This window comes from Callorhinus ursinus, unplaced genomic scaffold, assembly GCF_003265705.2.
Source record: "Callorhinus ursinus isolate GAN/ISIS: 27379988/994484 unplaced genomic scaffold, GSC_fseal_2.0 scaffold24, whole genome shotgun sequence".
Lineage (NCBI taxonomy): Eukaryota > Metazoa > Chordata > Mammalia > Carnivora > Otariidae > Callorhinus > Callorhinus ursinus.
The window spans coordinates 3,951,949-3,977,683 of NW_027397086.1; the positions used below are offsets into that span (position 1 = coordinate 3,951,949).

A 25,735-nucleotide genomic window follows, 5' to 3' on the forward strand; every position below is an offset into this window, starting at 1 on the left:
TCTGCCTCTGCCCACCTCACTCCAGTGGTCCGGGCCCATAAACCAGACCACAGGACAAAACAGCCACCTACTCCATCCAGCCCTGACAGGGGGAAGGGAATATGCCTTAGTGCTTCCCTGCCTCTGGAGTCCTTGTGCCCCTCTCTCTCCCCATCTCATTAGCTCTGCCCTGATTCCTTCTCCGAACCCAGTGTAGTGGTCTGCCCCCAAAGATATCTGGATCCTCATCCTTGGAACCTAAGAACAGTACCTTACTTGGAAAAAGGGCCTGAGCAGATGTGATTACAGGAAGTATTTTGAGATGGGGAGATTACCTTGGATTATCCAGGTGGGCCCTAAATGTAATCATAAGTGTCCCTATAAAGAGGGAGGTCAAGGGGGAATTTGACAAACAAGAGAGGAAGCCATGTGAGGACCTCGGCAGAGGAGAGAGATGTAGAGATGCCACACTGCTCTCTTTGAAGAAGGAAGAAAAAACCCCAAGGCGAAGATGGGGATTCTCCCCAAGAGCCTCTGGAGGAAGCACAGCCATGCTGACACTTTGATTTTAGCTGGTGAAAGTGATTTTATTTTACTTTTAAAGATTTTATTTATTTATTTGCCAGAGAAAGAGAGAGAGTGCACACAAGCAGGGGGGAGAGGCAGACAGAGGGAGAAGCAGCCTCCCCACTGAGCAGGGAGCCCTACGCGGGACTCGATCCCAGGCCCTGGGACCATGACCAGAGCCAAGGCAGACGCTCAACTGACTGAGCCACCCAGGTGCCGAAAAGTGATTTTAGCTAGTAAAAGTGATTTCAGAATTTTGCCCTTCAGAACTATAAAAGAATAAATGTGTATTGGCTTAAGATGCCAGTGTGTGATAATTTATTATAGCAGCAATAGGAAACTAATAAAACCCAGTGACCCTGGGAAGAAACACAAAGCCTGTTTGTGGCCTAAGAGTTTGCTCCTGAAGAGCCGGTAGGCCCAGGTGATGCCAGGGAGCTGCATGGCTTGGGCCAAAGCAGAGAAACTGTCTCTGTTGTCCGAGGTGGAGCCCAAGCACCAGGCATGCTGGGTGCAGCTTCCCACCCCCTCGGCCAGCTCGTGGTGCCCTTCTCAGTGTGGGTCTTTCTGGCCTTGGGCAGAGCCTCCATCCTTCTTAGCCCACGCTGCAGCAAGCTGGTCTCCTCCTGGAACCTGACCCAGACCACTTTTTTTTTTTTTTTTTTTTTTTTTTTTGAGAGGGAGATTGAACACAGAGGGAAGGGGAAAAGCAGACTCCCCGCTGAGCAAAGAGCCCAGATGCGGGGCTCTATGCAGGGCTCTGTGCAGGGCTCTATGCGGGGCTCATCCCGGGAATCTGGGATCATGATCTGAGTCGAAGGCAGCCCATTAACCAACTGAGCCACCCAGGCGCCCCCTGACCCAGACTCCTAAGGCTGCAGCCTATCTGGTGGCCCTGGGTCTCGGGCCTGTCCTGCCCCCTCAGGGCTGAGGCTAGGGACTACTCAGAGCTCCAGTATCTTCCCACTATCCCACTCTCTCCCAACCCCCCCCACCAGCTGAGGGTAAGTGTGCAAGTCTCTGGGGTGGATAAGCCTGGGTTTCTTCAGAACCTCGCCCCCTCTGGCCTCTGACCTTGCAAGGGGAGAAGAGGCCAGGAAGGGAGTTCAAGTGTGCAATGTTGTGTGATGCAGTTCAAGGTGTGTGATGCAGACACAGAGGGGTGGACAGGGGCTGGTCAGGCCCCACACACAGGCCCAGCCAAGCAGTGGGTATAGGCCTGGAGCCCTCAAGTCTTCTGGAATCTGGATTCCTGGCAGTGTATTCTCCTCTTTGCCTCCCCTGGCCCTGCCCCCACGATGATCCAGAGGTCATCACAGAGGAGAGATGTGGGTGAGGGACAGTACTTGGAATGGGGTCTATGTGGACACTGCCACCCACCAGTGGGCCCATAGGGGGCTGGCAGAGAGAAAGGGGACCACCTCCGGTGGCCCTCTGTGCCTGGCACAGCCTCAAGCTAGGCATGCTTCTGTTCCACCCACTGTGCACCCCTCTTGCCCTGGCTACAGTCTTCCAGGATCTACAGGGTCCTGGTGAAGTGTGGATGACAGTACCTCAGCCCCCCAAGCCCCTCCAGCTCCCTGGCCCTGCTGCAGGTGGCAGAACGTGGGTGTCAGTGTGCCCCATCAGTGTGCTAGGAGGTGGGGGCCGGTGAGGGCTGCTGCTGATCTGGGGCTGGGCCTGGAGTTGGGAGCCACAAGTGTTCAGTCAGAGCTGGACTCTGCTTCTGCAGCCTCCATCCCTCTCTGGGGGCCACGTCCCTGGGAGTGATGCTAATAGGAGCCCGCCCTTTGCTCTTCTCCCTCTGAGGGCCCAGGGGTCAAGGAGCAGAGACTCAAGACCTGGGGGCATGTGTTTATTTAGCAAGCAAGGAGGGGTTCCATCAGAAGGGCGACCTGGGAAGCAGCTGGTGGGCTGTGTGGTGAGAAGGATCTCCGGGCTCTCTCCTGGTGTCCAGGTTGGTGGAACAGCCGGGCGGTGCCCTGGGCAGAGGTCAGCGTGAGGGTGATGGGGTGAAGAGAGACAGGGGACACCTAAAAGAGAGTCAGAGGAATAAAGATGGCGGCAGTGCTGGGCAGGGGGGGACAAAGGCAGGCCCGGGACCCCCTCCCACTGCCCTGTAGCTCCCATCAGCCCCTTCCTGGGCCATACTCACTGCGTGCTCGTTCACTTATCATCGATGCACTGGTCTGTGGGGGACAGAGTGGTCAGCGTGGGCAGGAGTGTTGGGGGGGGATCCCTGACCTCCAGGGCCCCTGTGCTGCCCCTGGGCTGCCCTGGGCCCCAGCCTGGCCCAGCCGCAGAAGATCTGGGGGTTCCCTTCAGGGATGGTGCAGCAGAGGGGTGGGTGATGGGGGCAGGGGACAGGGGGAGAAGCCAGAGGACAAGCAGAGCTGGGTGACACCCATTCTCCAAAGGAGGCAGATGAGGCCCAGCCACATGCCTGCTTGGGCACCAGGCCTTCTGCCTGTCTCCCTGCTGAGTCCTGACAGCCCCGGCAGGCTTGGGGAGGTAACCTGCCCAGGCCAGGCCACCTGAGCACCTCCCAAGTCAGTGGCGAGCAAGCCCCAGGGCAAAGTGGGTGCTAGCCCAGGACAAGCAGACCTGGGTAGAGGGGAACATGGCCAGGCGACTACATGGGAAACTCGGACCCGGGCTCTCTGTCAGGGAGGAATCCTTGGGGCCCCCACATTGCTGGGTGCCCCGCAGACCTCTGGGTGAGTAAGGGTCTTCTTGAACCCAAAGTGGCTCCCAGGGGCTCCAGTGACTGCAGTAGGGGCCTGAGTCTCCCCTCTCCCCCTTTCCCTCGTGAGGCAACAACAGGCCTGGACAGTCCCCATGTCCCCTTCTTCTCTCCGTCGCTGGCAGTTACCAGTGGGGACAGGGAAGATGATGTAATCATCGGTGAGGCCCAGGGATTTGGCAAAGCCGGTGAAGTATTCCTTCAGAGCAATGGGCAGCTGCTTGGTCCTCCCTATGGTCAAGATGGCCAGTGAGTGGGCAGGTGAATGCTCCATAAATATTGTTGAACATGGGAACGAGGCCTCAGAGCCCTTCCACATGACGGGGGTGGGGGTGGGGACGGACGGGCGGGAAGACCCCTCACCCACCTGCCAGGGGCTCAGAGTAAAGGGGACCTTGGGGGCTGGGTGGGATGGGCCTCTTTTCCCCCAGCCTGAGCAGGAGCCGGGTCCCAGAGGCAGTAGGTGAGGACCCACCATAGAGGGTGATCTTGAAGTACTCCTGGTTTTTGTAAAATTTCTTGAAGAACACCATGGCAAACTGGTTGTAGTCGGTGGTCATCACCCGCACGGTGTAGTTCTGCACTCCGAGGTAACCTGCAGGGTGGTCGGTGAGGGGCCAGCCCGCCCTGACCCGGTGTGGGAAACAGGTTTTTCCTCCCCGGCCCCCACAGGATGGCATCTATGCCCCCTGGAGACCCGCCCCACTCAGGACTCACGCTTAATGTTGCCCAGGGTGAACTGGCCAGGCAGGGAACTTGGGACAAAAGTTCTGATCCAGTGGTCGCAGCGCTGGTTCCTGTGGAAGCAAGAGATGGGTGGGTAAGAGAGTAACTGTCCAGTGGCACCCGGGTGGCTCAGTCGGTTAAGTGTCTGACTCTTGATTTTGGCTCAGGTCCTGATCTCAGGGTCCTGGGATCGAGCCCCCAAGTCAGGCTGTGTGCTCAGCACGGTCGGCTTGAGATTCTCTCTCCCTCTCCCTCTGCCCCTGCCCCGGCTTGGGCGTGTGTGCACACACACACACACACACACACACACACACTCTCTCTCTCTCTCTCTCTCTCTCTCTAATATTTTTAATATAATTTAAAATTTAAAATATTAATTATATTTATATATATATATTTATATATAATTAATTATAAAAAATAAAATATTTTTTTTAAAAAGGTGACAGCCCATCCTGCCACAGGAGGCCCACAGCCCACCCTGCTCCGATGGGTCTGGCTCTTCCCCTTGAACCCATCCCTGCCTGTCCCTGCCTGCTCTGTTCTGAGCCACCTGACTCTCCTTCCAGCACCTTACTGTCCTTCCCTCTTTGGGGTCCCCCCCAGGGATTTGTCCCCTACTCTTATCTTGTGGCTTCCTGCTGTAACCTCTCCTAGGGGGTTCACCCTCCAAGGCTCCAGTCTGCTCGATGCCAGGGACTCCCTTAGCTCTTGGGCCAACCCTGACTTCTCACGTGCATCCTATCTGATCTCCCCAAACCTGCCCTTCTTCTGTTCCTTGCACCACAAATGCTCTAGCCTCATCCCCCAAGTGACAGAGTCAGAGACCCATAGGAGCTGGGTAATCCTTGGCTCTCCTCTCTAGGTCCTCATCTGCCCCCCGCCCCGTGGTCATCTCCCACCTGGGACTGACCAGCCTCCCTCATTCCTCTCCCTGCTGCAGCCAGACCCGCTCGTCACCAGATCCCTTTGGTACTGGTGTCTGAGGACCCTGCCCCTGTGGCCACTGCCCCCCTCTGGGCTGTTCATCAGCCCCTGCTCAGGGCAGCCATGTGATGGTTTCCTGAAAGAGTTGGCTCCCCCCTCAAGGCCCAGCCTAGAGACCACCTCTCTGGAAGCCCTTGACGAAGCCTTGGGTGGGATTCCAGGCTGGATCCGGTGACCCTCCTCCCACTCTAGCACACCCCTGCTCTCTCCGTCTCGTTTCCCTAGGACAGTCTGTGTCCATCCCCAGTACTGTCTGTGTGTCTGCACTGAAGGCACCGATAAATGTTGAGCTAGTGAGCGAAGGAAGGGATAAATGCCGGGGGCTCCGGTACCCAGCAAAAGGATGAATGTCCACCTCAGCTTCAGTCACCCCTCGGTTTTGACATCAGTCTGCCTCTCAGACCCCCAGGATGGCGCCCCCGCTCGGACCCCCTCTGCCCGCGCCTCCAGGAGGTGGTGGCCCTCACCTGATCAGGGTGGAGGTGACCTCGTAGCTGTGGTTGTCTTTCAGCTTGTAGGTGGTGGTGTACATCTTCAACCGGGCTCGTTTTTCTGTATTAATTGAATTCCCTGCTACGCCTATGACGTACCATTTTCCCTGGAACTACAGTGGGGGGCCGATGATAGGCGGAGCCCAGGAACGGCCCCTGGGGGCCCCTACTGCTCCGTCCCTGCAGGTACCTCCAGGCAGCCTGACCAGGAACCAGGAGCTCCCCTAACTGGGCAGCAGGGACCCCGACTGGCCACACAGGCCTGCGCTGATGCAGCCACAGGAGCCGGCCACCAGGTCAGGAGAGAGCCCCGAGTCCGGTAGGGGCAGGATGACCCTCGGCAAGTGGCCAGCTGAAGTCCCTGATCCTGTTTCCTCATCATGTAGGAGGCCTGAAGATGTTCCCACCTTGCAGGGACTGTCCCCACTTCCTTATGGAAGGGATTGTGGACCTGGGAAGTTCTGCTCAAGTGACCCTCTTGGCAGCAAAGTTGGGGTGGAGATGGGGGCATGGGGTGTGCCTTCCATCAGGGGACCCGGGGGCAGGCTGAGCTGAAGCCTGAGCCCATCCTGCCCTGACACTCTCCCTAAGACTCTGTCTCTCCCATCCTCTCTTCACACTCTGCCCCTCCAGGCCCCTTACCTGGTCATCCTGGAAGTCAGGCTGCAGGGGGATCTTGATCAGAAGTGGGGCTGGGATCAACTTTGGGGCAGAGTCCTGGGCCTGAGCCTGCAGGGACCCCAGCAGGACAAGGCCCAGCCACAGGAGACCTCGGGCCATGACTTCAGGGCTTAGGAAAACTGGCATGCCAGATGGCAGCTGAAGAGAAGCTAGTGAGAAAGCTGCCCTTGGGGGGCCCTATTTATGGTCCCCTGGCCAATGGCTCACTCAGGGTGGAGCGAATTTATCCTTTGCCAAATCCAGGAAGAGTGGGGCAATTGCCAGCAACTCAGGCTGAAACATTTGGCAAGCTCTTGGTCCCTTTCCCCCAGGTCAGGATTATGCAAGATGAGGGGCAGGAAGGCCAGGGGAGGGGGAGGGGGCATTCCCCAGAGCTCCACATCTCTGGCAGGGACAAGGACTCCTTTGTGTGTGGTCCATCGTCTCCAGTCTGGCCAAGTTGTCATCCCTGACCTCTAGGAGACTCTGCTCAGCCCAAGCCCAGGGTGGGGTAAATGCAGAGAGGCCCCTTTCCCACACCTGATGAAGGCAGACAATGCTTCGCACCAACAGAGTATGGGCTACTGATGAGGGAACAGAAGGCAAGCTGAGGACAAAGCAGAAGCTGACACCCCACAACCCCCCCACCCATGGGATATATGTGACATTCCTCAGGCACTCCTGGCTGCCCTAAAGCTAAGGAAAGGAAAAACAAATAGTTAATTTCTAGAGATCACAATTCTGCTCTAAGACATAAGTTTCCCTCAGTTTACAAATGTCTTAGCAATCTACAAGAACGAAGCATTTCTATCAATAATCTAGCTTCCAGAAGGAAATGTAGATACAATTAAATGTCCGTATAACCGGGGCGCCTGGGTGGCTCAGTCAGTTAAGCGTCTGCCTTCGGCTCAGGTCATGATCCCAGGGTCCTAGGAGAGAGCCCCGCATCGGGCTCCCTGCTCAGCCAGAGCCTGCTTCTCCCTCTGCCTCTGCGCACTCCCCGTCTGGTCTCTCTCTCACTCTATGTCAAATAAATAAATAAATAAAATCTTTAAAAACAAACAAACAAACAAACAGGGATGCCTGAGTGGCTCAGTCGTTAAGTGTCTGCCTTCAGCTCAGGTCATGATCCCGGAGTCCTGGGATCCAGCTCTGCGTTGGGCTCCCTGTTCAGCGGGAAGCCTGCTTCTCCCTCTCCCGCTCCCCCTGCTTGTGTTCCCTCTCTCGCTGTGTCTCTCTCTGTCAAATAAATCAATAAAATCTTAAAAAAAAAAAAAAAAAAAAGAATTCTTTCTTGGTCGTTGGCTCCGGACCTCACCCCACCGAACCTCACCTCTATTCCAAAACCTCATCACTACTTCCTGGTCCCCTCCAGGAAAAGGAAGGCAGCTGAAAGTGGACCTTCCTGGCAGGGAAGGACAGAGTATGTGCCCTGTGCTCATGGAGCCTAGATCCTGGCCTCCACCCAGGGACCCCACACCAGGTCCTGGCCCCCGCCCAGGGACCCCACACCAGGACCTGGCCCAGGGTGAGATACCTTTCCCCCAGTGAAGGCCTATGGGCAATGTTCCTCCCCTCCTCCACACCCTACTGGCAGGGGTGGACCCAGACCTCAGCTGACCCCTAAGGGACTTGGCCCCTCCTGTGGGCCCCGTGGACAGAGACCTCAAGCTGGGCCTGCCAGCCACAAATGAGACAGCTTGACAAATCAGAGCTCTGAGTACGCAGTCCCAGCTCCATCCTGGTCTGAAGACAATGAAGGACATACCCCATGCACTGGGTGAAGCAGGCTGGGGGGCTGGGACCCAAAGCAGGGGCTCTCTACCCTGCTGCTCTGGACATCAGGTACTTTGGGTCACAGTGAGTGCAATAACTCGGCCTCACCCTTGAGGGAGTATTGACACCATCTGCTGTCTCTGGCCACAGTCTTGGGCTGTGGAGCCCAGCAGCCTAGACCTGGGCCCCCAGATGTGTTTCTGTCACGGCTGATCCCAGCTTTGTCCTGGAGGGAAGCGGTTTCCTCATGGGAGCCTAGTTGTCCACGGGAGGCAGTGAAGGGTCCCAGCCCCTGGGCAGTGTCTCCTAGAAGTCCCCAGGAGAGCCGCCTGACCTGAGGCAGAACTGAGGGCTCACTGGCCTCAGATGACTTCTGGGGCCTCATTGGCTCTTCTACTTGCTACAGGGGAACCAGCTCCCCTAGTCTGGGCTTTGGGTGGTAGGTCCTGAGGGAAGGGACTCTGGGGGTCCTGAGATGGGGGGTGGGGGCAGCCTCTACCTCCCTGATGCCAGAAAGGCCCCCAGAGGACCCCTGCCCTCTCAGGCCTGTCAGGGTGATGAAAGAGCAGGAAGTGAGGATGAGCAAAGCTTTGGAGGAATGAAGTTGCCACCAAAGCCCACGTGCCCTCTGAAGGCACCAGTGGCTACTTCTCACCCCTCTCATTCCCACTCACAGCCCCAGGAGCTCCACCTCTGCTTCCCTCTCTGACCTTAAAAGGTATCTTTGAGTTTGCAGTGACTGCTGGATAGGAGGGTGACTGACAGGTGGAGCCCCAGTAGGGAGGGAGCAGTGTCCCTAACTAGGGAGAGGCGGTACCTGTCACTGGACGGAATATTCTAGACTTGAACAGTCATGAGGTAGAGTGGCCAATGCTCCTTTGGTATGAATCCCCCAACGCCTGCTCACCAGGGTATGGAGTGGGGAGGGATTAGGGCCAGGTCTGCAGCCTGAGAAAACCAGGGCCAGCTGCAAGAAGGGAGAAGGCCTGGTTCAGGGGCCCTTGGTAGGATCCTGACCCCTGAGGTGCAGCCCACCCCTGCCCACCCTACCCCACCCCTGCCAGTTTTCCCTTCTGTAAAGACAGCTGCGTTGCAGATGCTGGGAGGTGTTGAAAAGAAAACCACAGGCCCAAAAGGGATTCACTTATGTTAAGGTCCCTATGTTGGCAAGCCAAGACCTAACGCCTACCCCAGTTGCAGTTTCGGCCCCCCCGCGCCCCCCCCCAATGTAACCTTTGACCAGCACACATGGAATTTCCGGGTCAGCACCATGAAATTTCTGGAGAGACCCCTTCCATTTCCCTTAGGAGGTTGACCTTGCCTAAAACAATGGACTCTTTGATAAGTTTCCTTTTATCTGTTCCTTCTCCACCTTTTAAAACCTTTCCTTTTCTGCAGCTCCACAAAGCTCCCTTCTATTTGCTAGATGGGATGCTGCCTGATTCATGACTCGTTCAATAAATCCAATTTGATGTTTTAAATTACTCAGCTGAATTTGTGTTGTTTAACAGAGGCCAGCACACACATGGGGCGGCGTCTCTACCTGAGGCCATCTCGGAGTTTCTGAGCAAACCCAGTCTTCTTGTGGTGCTGGCTGCAGGCCTGTTTTGGGCCCACTGGCCTTATCTGTCTGTTCTTATCTTTGTGTGGGCTTAACCTTCAGCTGACAGCTGGTGATGACCACCTCACTGCCCCTTCCTTACCTAGCTGCCTCGCCCCTCTGCTGGCCCAGCCCAGGAGCCGAGGGAGGGGTCAGAGTGAAGGGGACAAGGTCTGTCCACGGATTTGAGGCTAAGCAGCGTGCTGTGTCCCAGCCATACTTTGTGGGGACCCAAGGATGGTCATGGCCATGGGTACTGCAGAGATCAGGCCAAGCTGTGGCCAATCCTAGCCAACAAGATGTGGGTGCTGGGCTGGTTGGAGCTGGAGGGGAGGGGACCAGCTGGGTGTGCCCGCTGCATTGGGCCTTAGGAAGGGAGGAGTTCTGCAGGGCTGTGGGGGGAGGGTAAGGTCAAGATGTACACCCACTTCATGCAAGCTGAGTTTCAGCACTCAGGGACCACGGGGGAGTTCTCCTGGCTTCTTGCCACAGAGAAACACAGGTGTGGGTGCCTTTTCAGTTTCCGCCATTGCTCCAGAGACCCAGAGCAGGACTTGGAAGGCCCAGACCTGGCTTCTCCCAGGAGGGACTTGGCCCCAAGGCTTCTGTGTGATGTGTTGTGGACTCACATGAGTGAGCAATGTGGCCTTCAGGGTCCTGTCTACCCTGGAGCCCTTGGAGTTGGCCAGAGTCCAGACAGAAGGTCCACACCATGGTCCCCCTGAGTGCTGGGGAGATGCCCCCAGGAGACCAGTCACAGCTGCAGCAACTCTTAGTGTCCAGAGATGAGCCCTCCTTAGCCACTGCGGGTCCAAACACCCTGGAGGGGGAAGGCCTGCTCCTCCAGAGCCTTGGCTTGAGTTTCTAGTTTCCAGAGCAGCTTTCCAACCCCCAGGCCCCATTTGTCATGCGAGGGCTCACCAGGGAGCCTCAAGGATCTCCTGGCTCCTGTCCCTTCCACCTGGCAGGGACCCTGGCTATGGAACAGCTCTGAAAGGCAGCCCCTCCCTACACCTCCCACAAAACACCCACTGGGTTCCTCCCTATGCAAAGGTCCTTTGGGCCCACTGGGCAGGGGCCCGCAGGCCCTGCCATATGAGGTCTGGGCCCAGGGCTGCCTCCTCAGTCTGGCCCTCAGGTACCTGGCCCAAGCATGCCTCCTAGCTGGGTGCTCCTGCCTCTGTCTCTGGGGCCTGGACTCCCATGCAGGCTAGAGGGTCCATGATGACCACAGTGGGGACTGGAGGCCACTGCTCTGGGCAGGGCCTGCAGTGGGCACCAGGCATCTATCTGGCTGGTGGTGGGTAGACACTGGGCTCCTGTGGAGCTGGGCAGGAGGTACCTCTGCCTGGCAGGGTCCTGGCGCTGGCCAAGACCCGGCTCCTCCCAGCTCCGCACCCTTCCTGCCTGGGCTGCAGCCCCAAGCACCCCAGGAAAGAGCATCTCCACCTTGGCCACTCCTGGGCCACCCCCATGCTTCCTGCCTGCCAGGCCCTTGGCTGGGCATCTGCAGGACACCATCCAAGGTAGTTTTTGTGAGAAGAGTCTGGCTCTCCCAAAAGGCAGATTCTCCTTTGTACCCCGAGAGCCCAGGACCCAACAGGAGAATGCCCAGCCCAGGGGGGCAGGGGAATGGGTTCTGGAAGGCTGAAAAGAGTACAAATGTCTGAGAGGTACTCAGGCTCCTTTGAGGTCCTCCTGGGAGCTCAGGGGGTAGGGCTCCAGCCTTTCTGCCCCTCCCCATTCATCCCAGTTTGAGGAAGGTTGGGGTCACAGTGGTTCCTCCTCACACTCCATGCTTATTTCACATGGGGTAGGGTCTGTGGCTGAGCCTTTCCCTCTGGGGGAGGGGGTCATGAGACAGGTGTGACAGGCAAAGGACAAGGTCAGGCCCCAAAGGGAGAGCATGTGCAGCTTCATGAGAAGGGGCCAACTGGGACCAGTGGAGAGTGGGGTGAGGGGCCAGGAGGCTGGTGCTGGGGTGGAGGAAATGCGGAGAACATGCACCAAACCCTCTGCAGAGGCCAGAGGATACAGGGCACAGGTCTGGGTGCCTCTCTCTGGCTCCAGGGTCCTTCAGGTTTTGGGTGGGCACTGGCCTCCCCCCAGGTCAGTGCAACTGCAAGTGTCCCTCCCTAATTGCTCAGCCGAGTCTGCCGGGACTGGACTGTCCCATGGCTCCTTGTTCTCTGCCTATACACATTCGTCCCTGAGTCTTGGACTGAATGCTTGTGTCATTACTGCCCCCCCCCCCCGCCATTCCTATGCTGAAAGCTGATCCTCGTGCAGTAGTATTTGGAGGGGGGACCTTTGGGAGGTGATTAGATAATGAGGGTGCAGCCCTCGTGAATGGGATTAGTGCCTTTATAAGAGACCTGAGACCTCCCTCACCCTTTCCACCAGGTAAGGACAGTGAGAAGGCCGCCACCTATGAACCAGGAATCAGGCGCTCACCAGACACTGAATCTGCCAGTGCCTTGACCTTGGACTTCCCAGCCTCCAGAACTGTGAGAAATAAATTAAAACAAATTTTCTTTTAAATTTGAGTACAGTTGGGGGCGCCTGGGTGGCTCAGTCGGTTAAGCGTCTGCCTTCGGCTCGGGTCGTGGTCCCGGGGTCCTGGGATCGAGCCCCGTGTCGGGCTCCCTGCTCGGCGGGGGGCCTGCTTCTCCCTCTGCCTCTGCCTGCCTGCCTGCCTACTTGTGCTCTCTCTCTCTCTCTGTCAAATAAATAAAATCTTAAAAAAAATAAATAAATTTGAGTACAGTTGACACACAATGTTACATGCGTTTCTGGTGTACAACATAGTGATTCAACTTCTAGTTATGCTTTGCCCCCACAAGTGTAGCTACCTTCTGTCATGTGCAATATCATGGACTATATTCCCTATGGTGCACATGAGAAATAAATTTCTGTTGTGTATAAGCCATCTAGTCTGTGGTATTCTGTTACAGACTGAGATAGCTACCTCCCCACACTGCTGGGTCTCCCCATCCTGGGCCACCTCCCCCTTCCCCACCCCCCTGGAGACCCCTGTCTTGGACCACCTCTTCCTCCACGTTCTTAGGTCCCCTGCTCAGCCATACCCTTGACCTTCTTTCCAGAGCATCCTCTCCAAATAGTGAATTTCCTACTTTTAGCATCTTCTGGATAGGCTGATTATTTCCCAAATCATCAAATTACAGCAACAAATCACCACAAAACTTTCGGCTTAAATTAACACATTCTGAAGGCCAAAAGTAAAAAATCAGAAGTTCACTGTGTCAAAATCAAGGTGTGGGCAAGGCCACACTTCCTCCGGATGTTCTAGGGCATTGTTCCTCGCCTCTCTCCTAGCTTCTGGTGGCTGCCGGCATTCCTTGGCTCGTGGCCCCACTGCTCCAACACCTGCCTTCCCCTTCCCTTCTCCTCTCTCTGTGTGTGATCTCTCTCACCTAAGGAGCACACTTGTGATGACACGCACGGCCCACCCGGGGAATCTGGGATGCCCTCCTCCTGTCGAAATCGCAACGCACTTAAAAGGTGGAATAACAAGAGGCAAAGAAAGAAAAAAAAGAAGAAAACGAAGGGAAAGACCAATCATTAGTTGTGAATATTTGCCTTCTACTATTAAAACACTGGTGAGTTGTGAGAATAATTTTCTTCTCTTAGAAATTTGAAAACCGAATGCACTCTATGTCAGATTATGAATCAGGAATTAGAACGCTGTCAGTCTTCAAGAAAGGAAAAAAATCTGGGCCATACCAAGAAAAAAATAGCTTGTTTTGTCTGCTTTTGAAGAGAGTAACGTACACATTTAATTTACACACTTTGAAAATCAGACATTAGTACATTAACCATTAAGACATTTTTAAAAAGTAGTAATAAAGACAAAAAATCTTTAATCACATCCGCAAAAACTTTTTTTTTAAGATTTTATTTATTTATTTGAGAGAGAGAGAATGAGAGATAGAGAGCACGAGAGGGAAGAGGGTCAGAGGGAGAAGCAGGCTTCCCACTGAGCAGGGAGCCCGATGTGGGACTCGATCCCGGGACTCCAGGATCATGACCTGAGCCGAAAGCAGTCGCTTAACCAACTGAGCCACCCAGGCGCCCCGCAAAAACTCTTTTTCCCAATAAAGTTGTAGTTACAGGTTCCAGGAACTAGGACATGCATGTATCTTTTGGGGGGCCATTTTTCAGTCTGCCATAGTCCCCTCAATCCATACAGACCCTTTTTTCCCACACCCGGGGCTCCACCTGTTGTGTGCCCCACACCACAGATCTGCTCACAAAGGGACGTGGGTTCATTTCAGGAGGGGCCCAGGGTCCTGGGTGGCTTGGCTTGTGTGGGCAGCTGCAGCCAGGCTGCTCAGAGAGCTCCTAGCCTCCCCAGGGGAGGGGTATCAAAGCTCTGCTCTGTCCCAGGCAGGGCTTCTGGGTGCCCTGGAAGGTGCTGTGGCTGCAGTGTGGGAGCCTTGGCTTTCTCCTAGTGTCTCCTCTTTGTCCTGCCTCACGATGCTCCCCTTCTTGCATGGCTAAGGGTCCCCACAGGCTCCCAAGTGCACACCAAGCGGTCCCTGTTGGGGGGGCGGGAGGCTTGTGCCATGAGTGGGAAAGAGGCCTCCCAGAGGGTCTTGCCAAGTATTCAAGGGCCTTGGGGTCCTTTCCTTCCCTGACCAGAGCCTCTCCCCTTCTATCTATGAATTATCCCCACTAGGAGCAGAGATGGGAGGGAGCTGCTTCCTCCAGCTCCTGCCCAGGGAAGCCTATTTTAGAGTCATAGGGAAGGTGGAGGGCTGACTTCTGAACCTTGGAGATTATAGACTAGAATCAGACTACTGCCAAGAAAAGTCAAGGGGCTGGCTGGCTCAGCCCCCGCTGGGGAGCAGAGAGGGGGGCCACTGCCCCACAAAGGTGGGCAAGGAGGGGTGACTGGTCTTCCTGTGGTCTCCCTGTAGCCTGAGTGGACTTTGAGCAGGATCTATTTGAAAAGCAAAGCAACCTCGTGGGGCACCTGGGTGGCTCAGGTCATGGTCTCAGAGTCCTGGGATCCAGCCCCACATCGGGCTCTCTGCTCAGTGGGGAGTCTGCTTCCCCCTCTCACTCTCCCTCTCTCTCAAATAAATAAATAAAATCTTAAAAAAAAAAAAAAAGCAATCCTGGCTGAACCGCAGCCTGGACATTTTGAAGAGCGCTCCCTCTGCAAGACAACCAGATGTAGAGTGAAGCACACATTGAATATCTGGCTGGGCTCACAACAAACAAGGCCCACGAGTAGTCTTAAGTGTGTGCTTTAGAATAGGGAAAGGCTGTAAAGGCATGAGCAAAGTGTCCTGAGTGAAAGTGCAGAAAAGAAACTATAGAATAAATGCAAAGAAAACAGAATGAGAAGGGGAAGAGCAGAAATTAAGAAAATAGAAACAAAGATACAAAAGGAATATCAAAGCCAAAAGCTGAGGTGCCCTGGGCATTAAGCAGGGCTCTTTGCTCAATGCTGGCCAGAAACAGGAGGCACCGGCCCCCGCCCCCGGCTGTAATGAATGAGGAAAGAAGCAGTGTAGGGAACAAGGGCAGTGAGCCTGCCCTAATATCCTGCCTAATCTGGACCAACGGAAAATTCTGCCAAGTATTTTGGTGGAGGTGCTGGTCATTGGCTTTCCATTCTATGTTTGGCAAAGGTGGGGTAGTTGCCAGGTGCGCAAAAAATAGGAGTCTCTAGGGCACAAGTCTCTCCAGCCTCCTGCTTCTCCCCATTCATTTCCCCCCAAATCCTGACACATCTCAATGCAGGAGACCCTAATCATTATTCTTATTTGACAGATATGGAAACAGGCTGGAAAAGGTGAAAAACAGCTGATGGTTCTCTTTCCACATCCCTCCCTTCGACACCTACCCCCACACCCTGAAGTGCTGGGCAGGCAACAGGCTGCTCTGTAAGGAGGTCACATTCGCCAAGGCTCCGGGTCACACCAGCAAAGGTGGCAGGAGATGCTGGCTCAGCAGGGAGGGTTCGCCCACCCAGACAGCCCCTCCTGCTAAGACGAGACGACCCACCCGCCCCACCCCCTCAGGAGCCCCCGTCTCCACAGGGGCTGCAGGAAGTGGCTGCAGCAAATGCCAAAAGGGCGAGTGATCTCGAAGCGGCCTCAGTTTCCCCATCTGTAAAACGGGGCCGGTTGCCCGCAGCTCTCGGATGCTGCGGTTTCCAGGGGACCCACTCGCAGGTGCTCGCCCTGAAACCCCGGCCGGCGCCCGCAGCCGCAACGCACCCAGAGGCGAGGGGTGGGAGGGCTCTGCGGTCCCTTCAGGGCCCCAGCCCGGCCCCGCTTCCCCTTCCCAGGAGGGCAGCCCTAAGAAAGCAAAGGGCGCTTCAGCAGCCCTTCTGGGTCACCGGCTTCCCCGAAGCCGTCGTCCTCGCCTTCGGCGCTCGCATTCCACCGGCACGCCCAGGTCCCCGTTGGGGCCCGACACCGCGGGCGCGGGCGCCGCGAGGGCCGAGCGACGACGCAACGCGGCGACCGTCGCACTGACAGCGAGCGCCGGGCGGAAGGTGGAGGCGGCGCACGGAACGCGGGGCAAGCGGAGTGGCACCGAGGAGGACCGCCAAGGAAAATTCTGCCAAGTATTTGGCAGATGTTCAGATACTTAAAACCAAGTCACTCGCCCGAGGTCACGAACGGGTCACGCCGCGTCCGCCGGACGCAAGCCCCGCCCCCACCCGCGAGGTCCCGCCCACCACGCCCGGAGCTCGGTCCCTACCGCAGTCAGCTCTCGCGCTCTCTCCCGCGAGCCCAGCTCTTGTCCCCGCCCCGCCGTCAGACTCCGCCTCTCCCCGCCCACAACCTGACCCGTCTTTGAGTCTCCGCCTACTACCCGAGCCCCGCTCCTTTCCCGGCCTCCGGGAGGGGCCATCCGGGGCTGCCCGCCGAGAAGCCTAGGTGTTGGAGGCCTGGGTCCTCAGCTACGGCGAGCAAGCCCGGCAGAGGGGCGGGACAGCCTGGCACCTCCACTCTGCGCATCCTGCCGCGGGACATTTTCGGTCAGCGTGCCGGCGCCACCGCGTGGGCGAAATCTGAGACACGTGGTCTCTAAGGCCCCTTGTGTGTATGGAAAATTTTATGGTTCGGGACACAGGAGAAACAGTGCAGCGGCGCGGGAGGGCAGAGAGAGCCCGAGTCGCTGGCACCAGGGGTGGTACGGCTGTTTCCGCGGCCCTCCTGGACTCGATGCTATGACCCTTTTTCTGACGCTCTGAAGGGCTCCATCTCTTTCGATTGGTTGCATGAGAAAGAAGTTAATAAACACACATTCCGGACGACGCTGGGACCCAAAGTCCACACGACGAGTTCCTGCATTCAGCCCCGGGTCACCACCGAGAACGGTTATAGCTCATGTTCAGAAGCCGGGCATTTAAAGAGCGACTCCCAGACATCCCAGAGTGTGTTTCTGTGGCTCTCACGGGTGCGTGGAAACCAGGCGCCCGGGACGCACGCCTAGTCCCTCCAGGGCTGTTCCTTTCACCCCTCGGCGTCACTGTCACCCCTAGCAACCCTCGGGAGATGGAGACCCTCCCCTTTAAGGGGAGCCTGATTCCCCGGCCGTCTTCGTTTCGCGCGCCCGCCCGCGGCGCCGGCGGAGCGAACATGGCCCAGGCTGCGCGGGCGCTGTGGCCCGTCGGGCACGCTCTGGCCTGGAGGCTGGGCGGTCGCCTGCCCTCGGGACTCCCCGCGCAGCGTCGGGCCGGCTTCGCGGGAGCGGCGGGGGGCCCGGGCCTCGCGGCCACCGCCCGCAAGGGGAGCCCGCGGCTGCTGGGGGCGGCGGCGCTGGCCCTGGGGGGCGTCCTGGGGCTGTACCACACCGCGCGGTGGCACCTGCGCTCCCAGGACCTCCGCGCCCAGCGCTCGGCCGCGCAGGTAAACCCGGGCCGCACCCAGCCGCGGGTAGGGGTGCTGGGGTCAGCGCCGAACTGCGGGACTTATGGCGGGGTCAGGTATCACCTCTTCCGTCCGTTCGTGACCTTGGGCAAGTGACTTGGTTTTAAGTATCTGAACACTTAGCATCCTCATCTGGGCAATGGGGTCGCCACTGCTGCCTGCTAACTAGAATTGTTGTCTTCGTCTTAAGGTCGTTTTCTAACGTGTTTTTAGACTTTTTTCATGAAAAGATTTGGAGATTACAAGAAAGGGAAAGAAAGCCTCCTTCAGAGTTTATTACTTGGTAGACATTTTGTCGTCTGGAAAATAATAAACTTTCCGTAAACCCTCCCACCGTCTTCAGATCATAAGGTTATGTATTTGTTTATTAGTATTAGTATTTTTAGGGAACCAATGACCCTTAGATTCCAGGCCCTGAGACAGAGAGGGGCAGGGAGGTGTCCCCTAGCCCGGTGATGGCACAGGTGCCGCCTTCCTGGGCTCAGGGGAACAGGGTGGTAGGAGAGGAGTGGAGGTCTCTGTATCTCTCTGCCCACCCCGGTGGTCCAGCTTCAGCATCCCATCTGAATAGTGAGGGAGGTGGACTGCCGCTGTGGCTTTTAAACGTGAATATGCAGCGAGCTTACCTGGGGCTCACGTACTGAACTCGCAGATCCAGGCCCAAGGCCCAGATACAACCCTCCCCCCTTGAAGATTTGAGGTAGACCCCACTCTGGCAAATGCTGGGCTCTGCCCCCTCATCCAGAGGGTCCCCTGGGTTGAGGGAGGTTGAGTGGCACACCTGAGGGGGGTTGTGATGTCCTCTTGGGACAGGAGGGAGAGGAGAGGTGTCTGATGTTGAACAGAGACTGGAAGATTCATCCTACCCATACTTCCTGACTGAGGAGGGTGTTGTATGGGCTCTTGAGGATGGACTGTGCACTGCACGAGCCTGCTCCCCACCTCCCTGTGTCTCCCTTTCTCTCTGCCACCTAGCCCCCTTCCTCCTGATGTTCTCAGGATCATCCTAGAAGACTCCCTTGGGAGAAGTTTGCTTGGGGGGGGGTGCCTGGGCACCAGGCCTCAGAAGCCCCCCTCCCTCTGCTCCCCGCCCAGCTCTCCCTGTCCAGCCGCCTGCAGCTGACCCTCTACCAGTACAAAACGTGTCCCTTCTGCAGCAAGGTCCGCGCCTTCCTCGACTTCCACGCCCTGCCCTACCAGGTGGTAGAAGTCAACCCTGTGCGCAGGGCCGAGATCAAGTTCTCCTCCTACAGGAAGGTGCCCATCCTGCTGGCCCAGGAAGGAGAGAGCTTGGTGAGCCTCAGGGAGCAATCCCCCACGTCCTGGGTTGTCCTGTAGTACCCCCGAGGCAGGCCCTGCAACTCTGAACAATGTGGGCGCTTTGGACCTTGGTGAGGATTATGAACCAGCTGGGCCCAAGGGAGGCAGAGCATCACAGAGCTCAACAGTGTGAGCTCTGAAATCAGGGTGGTCCAGGCTCAAGGTGGGGCTCTGCCATTCACTGGTTACATGACTTGGGGCCAATCACTTAGCCTCTCTGGGCTTGCTTCTTCATTAGTCAACAGAGGGCTATACTCTCCAGTGGCAGGGAATGCTTGGCCCAGTCCTTGGCTCCTAGCGCGTAGCTTCTAGAGTCCACCCTGCCCCCGCCAGTGCTTGGGAGGCCAGGCAGGTGAGTGGGCAGGGCCCAGAACTTAGGTCCTCCCCACACCCTCCTTCACATTAGCCACACTTGGGTCTCCCTTACTCAGGATGGGCCTGAGCCAGGAGGCTAGGTTCTGTGGGGAGGGGAAAGCTCTGTGGGCATCGATTTTGGGGATGAACCCCCAGCAATGGACAAACAATGCCAAGGTTCTACTGGACCAGTTTCCTCGAATGCCTGGGTGTTTATTTTTAAAGAACTCTGGTGACCCTGCTGGTGGCTCCAGGACCCACTTCCCCAATTTAAACCACCCTCTCGTCCTCCAGCAACAACTGAACGATTCCTCTGTCATCATCAGCGCCCTCAAGACCTACCTGGTGTCCGGGTAAGGAGCCCCTAGAGGCCCAGGCTGGTACTGCATTTCATCCGTTTTATCTCCTGGAAGGCCTCCCCTCGGTTCCTCCAGGGGTGCAGGGTGGGCATTGTACTCTGAAATACCCCCTTCCTCTCCTCTGCACATCTCCCTCTGTCAGGGAGATGCTTCTGTGTTTGCCCCAAGTCCCTCTTGCTGCAGGACCTCCTCTGACACCTACAAGAGGCTGGAAAGCTTTCGTGGGTTGGTCATGGTTCCCCTCCGGAGCTGGGTCAGGTCGGGGTAGACGTCCACCCCAAGCAGGCGACGGCTCAGCCTCCCAGAGGAAGAACTAGTTGGGGTGAGACTCTGGCTGTCTCCCAAAGGCAGCCCCTGGAACACATCATCACCTACTATCCACCCATGAAGGCTGTGAACGACCAGGGGAAGGAGGTGACCGAATTCTGCAACAAGTACTGGCTCATGCTGGATGAGAAGGAGGCCCAGCGCATGTATGGTGGGAAGGAGACCAGGATGTAAGTGAGGCTGGGGCAGGTCCCTGGAGGTGGCAAGGGCAGGGTCTTCCCAGGGGTTGGGGGAGAGGCTGAGCGAGACCCCGTGAAGGGGGACCAGTGTGGGAGACCAGGAGGGCTGGGGCCACGGCCAGGGCTGAGTCTACTTCAGGAACTCCTACTCAAGCCTCAGCTTCCCACCCATACGCTGTGCGGTCTAGACAGTGCACCTGCTCCCACACCTCCTGGGCCCTGACTTCGGCAGCCCACCTGCCCTGCCCTCTGTCCCCACCTTGTCCACAGGGAGGAGATGAAGTGGCGGCAGTGGGCGGATGACTGGTTGGTGCACCTGATCTCCCCCAACGTGTACCGCACTCCTGCCGAGGCCCTGGCCTCCTTTGACTACATCGTCAGGGAGGGCAAGTTCGGGGCATTGGAGGGTGCCGTGGCCAAGTACATGGGTGCAGCGGCCATGTACGTCATCAGCAAGCGGCTCAAGAGCAGGTGACGGCGCTCGTGTGTGCGTGTGTGTGTGTGCGCGTGCGCGCCTGGGGGCCTGCTCTCCCCAAGGCCCGAGTCTAAAGCCACGCCGGGGGCTCGAAGTCCGAACTCCCGATTGCCTCCACCACCCCAGGGGAAGCGGACTGGCTTGGATGTCTGCTCTGTGCCTTCTGTTGCTTTCTCGTGGTCACGTCTCTCTGGTCCTTCTTTGGCCATGGTCTCCCTGTCTGGGGCAGATGATAACTGATTCTTGCAAGTGTGATGCCCCTGGGGGAGCAGCCCCGGCCCCCTAGCCTTCCTGTTTTCCCAGCCTGGGCGGAGGGTTCCCCTGATGGACTTCCCCCTTCCCCACCAGGCACCACCTCCAGGATGACGTCCGTGAGGACCTCTATGAGGCTGCCGACAAGTGGGTGGCGGCCGTGGGCAAAGACCGGCCCTTCATGGGGGGTGAGAAGCCGAACCTGGCTGATCTGGTGAGTCTGGTGGGCGCAGGGGGTGCCCAGGCTTGAGTGGGCTGTCTGGGCAGCGGAAGCCCACACGTAGGCAATACCTACATCTCCCAGCTTTCCCGCTCTGGAGGCACCTGGCTCCATCCAAGGAACTGTCTTGGTTCACATCATTGACAGGTTCAGGGGAGGCGTTGGCTTCAGGCCCAGCTGGATCCAGGGGCCCAAGTGGCAGTACCAGGGCTCGGCCTCACCTGTTGCAGCTCAACCCCTTGGAGTTGCTTGCACCCAGCCAAAGTCCCGGGACAGTATCTTGTTGGCCTGGCTTAAATGCCAAGCCTTGAAGCAATCCTTCAAGCCGGGGTGGAATATGTTGATCGCCAGATCTGGGTCTTAGAGCCGGTGGGGGTCCCCTCTTCTCAAATCTCAGGACCTGAGAGTGGGGCAGGATGTTTTCCCGAAGGAAATTCTGCAGGTGGAGTTTGTTGCCCAGACGGTTCGGGGGTGCAGGGCAGGCAAAACCTACAGAAATCCCACACACTTCACTCAAAGCCCCAAGTGCAAAATTGGCCATTTCGTGAGCTCTCTCAGAGAGGGTGGAGGTGAGCGGGCCCCAGGGCACACAACCCGTGGAGGACAGGGCAGGAATGGACCCTCCTCTGACCCCTCCCCCAGGCAGTGTATGGCGTGCTGCGCGTGATGGAGGGCCTGGAGGCTTTCGATGACCTGATGCGTCACACCCGCATCCAGCCCTGGTACCTGCGGATGGAGAAAGCCATCGCTGAGGCCCCCCAGTGACCTGAGTGTCCCGGGAGGGGTGGAAGACAGCAGAAGACGCCGGCTTCCGGGGACCAGGACCGCTGGGTCAGCACTTGATGCTGTGCAGGGGGGGACGGGACCGTTCTGCCTCTCGCCTGCCCCCCCCCCTCCAGCCCCCCCCCCCGCCCCGGCTTCTAGCACTGGACACCTGCTGAGGCCCTGGGACACGGCGGGACAAAAGCCAGGCTTGATTTGTGTTCACAGCCCCCCTGAGGGGCACAGAAGGCTACCCCTCAGCCCCAGGTGGCTGACCCACCCCTGCCCCCTGTTCTGGGCCTCCCTGCGCTTCAGCAGTTCTCTGGGACTCTCAGTGGCCTGCTCTGTCCACACCCTGGGGGTGGGAATCGGGTCAGGCTCCTGCCCTGGACAGGGGAAGCAGGAATAGTCTGGTTTACAAAGGATTTCATCCCTGGCTCCTCCTGGTTTCGGCTCTTCCCAGTGCCCTTAGGCCTGGGTGTCATGTTTGCAATAAAGAAAATGTTTGCTGAACCCTTGGAGGCGGTGCTGTCGTGGGGTGAGTGCTGTGTGTGACTGCTGGTTAGCAAAGGCTTCAGAGCGAGGCCACGCCCGGCCCTGCTGGTAACTACTGTTTGTCCAGTGCTTACTGGGCCTCAGGCCTGGGGTGAAGGACTTCGCAGGCTTTGTGTCACAGGGACCCCGGGACACCACCATAGGATAAGCAGCAGGGAGGCCTGAGGTGTCCCAGGATTTGGGTCCGGTTGTGCCCCTCACTGGCAGTGGGACTCTGGGCAGTGATGTCCCTCTCTGAGCCTCCATATCCTCATCCGTCAAATGGGCGTAATGATAGCCTCCCCTTCAAGGGGAAATCGCGAGGGTCTGAGCGTGAGATGCGGGTCAAGTGTAGAGAAGGACGCCCAGCTCAGAGCAGGGGCTGGAGTGGCTCCAATCCTGCTCTACACGCCGGGGGGGCAGGGTTCCGAGAACCTCTGAACCTCTGAAGCAGGTGGGCACCCGGGCTTCGGTCCCAGGCCTGGGAAGGGGACCCCGGGACAGGGAAAAGCCAGCTCTGGGAGCGAGGGGGCGCTGTGAGTGGAACCCCGTTCAGAGCAGAGCCCCCAGGGTCGGGGTCCCTGTTCCCCTGGTTCCCATAGATGAAGAGCACAGTGGCCTCCAGAGGCCCAACGGGTGGCCAGTGGGCTGAACTCTACTCGCTGGACTCTCCCATTGCCCCAGACCTCTCGAGAAAGTCTTCAATTTTTATTTTCTTTATTAATTTTTTTAAAACATAAAAATAATTCATTCTCCTTGTGATGGTAAACATTCAAATAAGGTAGAGCCCTGGCGAGCACTCTGGAGGCCAACAGCCTAACGTTTGGAAGCAGCGGCCTCCGTTTCTCCTGCAGAGCCGGTGGGCTACCCGCTCGTTCTCGTCCCCGTCACAGGCGCCTGTCCGCGTGGGCACATGTCACGCTGGCTCGTTCTTCACGGCTGCAGAGTGCTCGGCCGCAGGCATGCGCCAGAGCCCACCGGCCTGGAACACCAGCGTGTCCAGAATCTCTTCCCCCAAATCACTCAGGCCTTAAGTCCCGAAAGGCCTTTGCTCCAGGGACCTGGGGTGGCCTGTGGATCCCAGAGCCTGCCTCAGCAGGAGAGGCACCCTCCTGCACCCTCTACACCTTCTCCACCATAGGGTCTATCCTAGGACTATACTAGCTAGACCTGCTCCCAGTGACTGGGGCTGAAGAATGGCTAGTCAACCCAAGGCCACCAGGGGACACCGATCGAGCGTGCTTCTTTCACTGAGTATCCCCCTCTTCCATCCCAGGGGACAACCCTGCCTCAGTTTCCCCAGATGTTCCTGGGCCAGCCCGTGGGTGTATTTTCCCATAACCACTAGAGGGCGGTAGAGAATGCGAAACAAGGCCTCATGCTGCCACCTCGTAACCGACTTAAGCATTGCATCTAGTCGGGACAATCTTTGTTCTTTAGGGACTCTATTTGCCCACGGGTAAAATGGGTTTAGCAGGTGAGAGGTCCGAAAATGGGCAGGCAGGGAAAGTCACACCTCTCGGCAGAAAGCGCCCCAAGACCATAACCTCTGCCCCATCTTTGGTCACGCTCAGATCAGGGTATGTGCCTGTGGCCTTGATGGCCGTAGAAGGCTGGATGGGGGAACCCTGCCAATACCCGCTGTGACCTTGGGCAAGCCCCATCTTTGCTCATCCTTGAGCAAGCCCTTGAAAGTCAGTTAACCTTCCTGGGTTGGTGTGGTCAGAGATGGAAAGACTGCGCAGAGTCGATGCGCACAGTTGACATGTGGGTGTTTTATGCAGCCAGTGGGGTCTGCTGTCCTCAGAACACACTCCTTGCTCTGTTCCCAGCTGGGCTCCCAAAGCTCACGGTCAAGAGCTCCAGGAAGCAAGAAGAGAGGAGTCGTGAGAACGGCGAGACCCTCCTGCCCCGGGAGTGAGGGAGGTCTCCCTCGGGAGGGCAAGCCACGGCTGGGGCTCCAAGAATTGGGAGAACTCCGCTTTGCTTTTTTCTGTTTGTTGGGTTGTTAAATTTTTAAGATTTCACTTGGGTTATGCAAATAATTAATGTTTATTAGACATGAATAAAACTTTCAGGTAAGTAAAAAGATGATGCCAATTATTTACAATCCCACCAACCTAGAGATAGGACCACTTAAAAATTTTTGGAATACAGGGCGCCTGGGTGGCTCAGTAGTTGGGCGTCTGCCTTCGGCTCAGGTCATGATCCCAGGGTCCTGGGATCGGGCCCAGCTTCGGGCTCCCTGCTCCGCGGGAAGCCTGCTTCTCCCTCTGCCACTCCCCCTGCTTGTGTTCCTGCTCTCGCTCTCTCTCTCTCTGTCAAATAAATAAAAAACTCTTTAAAAAAATTTTTTTTGGAATACAGCCCTTCTAGATTATTTTCTATGCGGCTTATAGTGCATATATGTGTGCGTGTATATATGTATTTGTATAAACAATACATATATATATACCAGTTAGATGGGGCCTATTTTATGGCAAGCATTGTTTTAAACACTCTATATTTTACCTTATTTAATCTTTGCAATCCCATTTTACATATGAGCAAACTGCCATCAGAGAGGTTAAGTGACTTGCCCAGGGTCACACAGCTTGTAAGTGGCAGACGTGGGATCTGAACCCAGATCTTCTGGCTTCAGCATCTGCAGCTTAACACATATCTTATTGCTCCTCTCTCTCTCTAGGTAAGTTTTTCCTTTTTTTAAGTAAAAATTTGGATTGTATAGGACGCCTGGGTGGCTCAGTTGGTTAAGTGTCTCTCTTCGGCTCAGGTCATGATCCCGGAGTCCTGGGATTGAGTCCTGCCTCAGGCTCCCTGCTCAGCGGGGAGCCTGCTTCTCCCGTTCCCCCCTGCTCATGCTCTCTCTCTCAAATAAATAAAGTCTTAAAAAACAACAACAACGACAACATCACAATCCCTTGTAAGAGGGAGGTGTGACTCCAGAAGAGAAGATGCGAAGGCAGAGCCTGGGGGGATTTGATAAAGGGCCAAGGAATATGCTGACGCCTCCAGAACCCAGAGGGGCAAGGACATGGCCTCTCCTCGGGGGCCTCCAGAAGGACCCAGCCCTGCACACACCGTGATCTCAGCTCAGTGAAATTGAGTTCGGACGTCCAGCCTCTAGCCCCGGAAGAGAACAGATTTGTCTTAAGACCCCACATTGGTGGCACTTGGGAACACCTGCCATAGGACACTAATTCACTTGACCTAAGCCAGTGTGGTCGGGGAAGAGAGTCAGCTACAGGGGATCTAGTGACCTCGGGTGAGCCCCTTGTCCTGTCGGTTTCCTCCTCTGGAAAATGAGGGGTGGGGCTGGGCTCTTTGGGGTGGAGGGGGTGCCCCTCCCTGGCCAGCGAGGGTGGAGTCAGCCCCCTCTCTGGACAGCATCTCCCACTGCTGTGGGGAGATAAGAGGCCGCGTGGCTGGGCCACGGCCAATGGCCTAAAGAGATGGCTGGCGGCTGCCCAGCCAGCAGCCATTCCAGGAAGCCGCGAGCCGGAGGCCC

General features: G+C 57.0%; 2 protein-coding genes across 3 annotated transcripts; one reads left to right on the forward strand and one right to left on the reverse strand.

Moving 5' to 3' along the window:
* Positions 1-2,385: 2,385 nt before the first annotated feature.
* On the reverse strand, positions 2,386-6,764 carry LCN2 (lipocalin 2). Of its 2 annotated transcripts, XM_025888578.2 has the most exons (7): positions 6,136-6,764; positions 5,470-5,606; positions 4,007-4,086; positions 3,765-3,884; positions 3,419-3,520; positions 2,702-2,735; positions 2,386-2,579 (listed from the first exon to the last, which is right to left on the reverse strand). In XM_025888578.2, exons 1-6 carry the CDS (start codon positions 6,298-6,300, stop codon positions 2,713-2,715), a joined length of 627 nt encoding a protein of 208 aa, XP_025744363.1. In that variant the 5' UTR covers positions 6,301-6,764; the 3' UTR covers positions 2,386-2,579; positions 2,702-2,712. The 2 variants fall into 2 exon arrangements, with proteins under 2 accessions (XP_025744363.1, XP_025744364.1); XM_025888579.2 differs by lacking the exon at positions 3,419-3,520 and having other exon boundaries at positions 6,136-6,312.
* A 10,133-nt stretch (positions 6,765-16,897) lies between these two features.
* On the forward strand, positions 16,898-22,206 carry PTGES2 (prostaglandin E synthase 2). The gene is made up of 7 exons (XM_025888644.2): positions 16,898-17,424; positions 18,541-18,738; positions 19,414-19,472; positions 19,826-19,975; positions 20,255-20,455; positions 20,808-20,925; positions 21,574-22,206. Exons 1-7 carry the CDS (start codon positions 16,903-16,905, stop codon positions 21,694-21,696), a joined length of 1,371 nt encoding a protein of 456 aa, XP_025744429.2. The 5' UTR covers positions 16,898-16,902; the 3' UTR covers positions 21,697-22,206.
* Positions 22,207-25,735: the final 3,529 nt, after the last annotated feature.

Coding starts and splice junctions, on each gene's coding strand:
- LCN2 (XM_025888578.2), bottom strand. CDS start 6,300: ATGCCAGTTTTCCTAAGCCCTGAAGTCATGGCCCGAGGTCTCCTGTGG. Junction 3,885..4,006: donor CACCCTGGGCAACATTAAGC/GTGAGTCCTGAG, acceptor ACCACCCTGCAG/GTTACCTCGGAGTGCAGAAC. Junction 3,521..3,764: donor CTTCAAGATCACCCTCTATG/GTGGGTCCTCAC, acceptor TCTTGACCATAG/GGAGGACCAAGCAGCTGCCC.
- PTGES2 (XM_025888644.2), top strand. CDS start 16,903: ATGTTCAGAAGCCGGGCATTTAAAGAGCGACTCCCAGACATCCCAGAG. Junction 19,976..20,254: donor GGTGGGAAGGAGACCAGGAT/GTAAGTGAGGCT, acceptor CCTTGTCCACAG/GGAGGAGATGAAGTGGCGGC. Junction 20,456..20,807: donor AGCAAGCGGCTCAAGAGCAG/GTGACGGCGCTC, acceptor CTTCCCCACCAG/GCACCACCTCCAGGATGACG.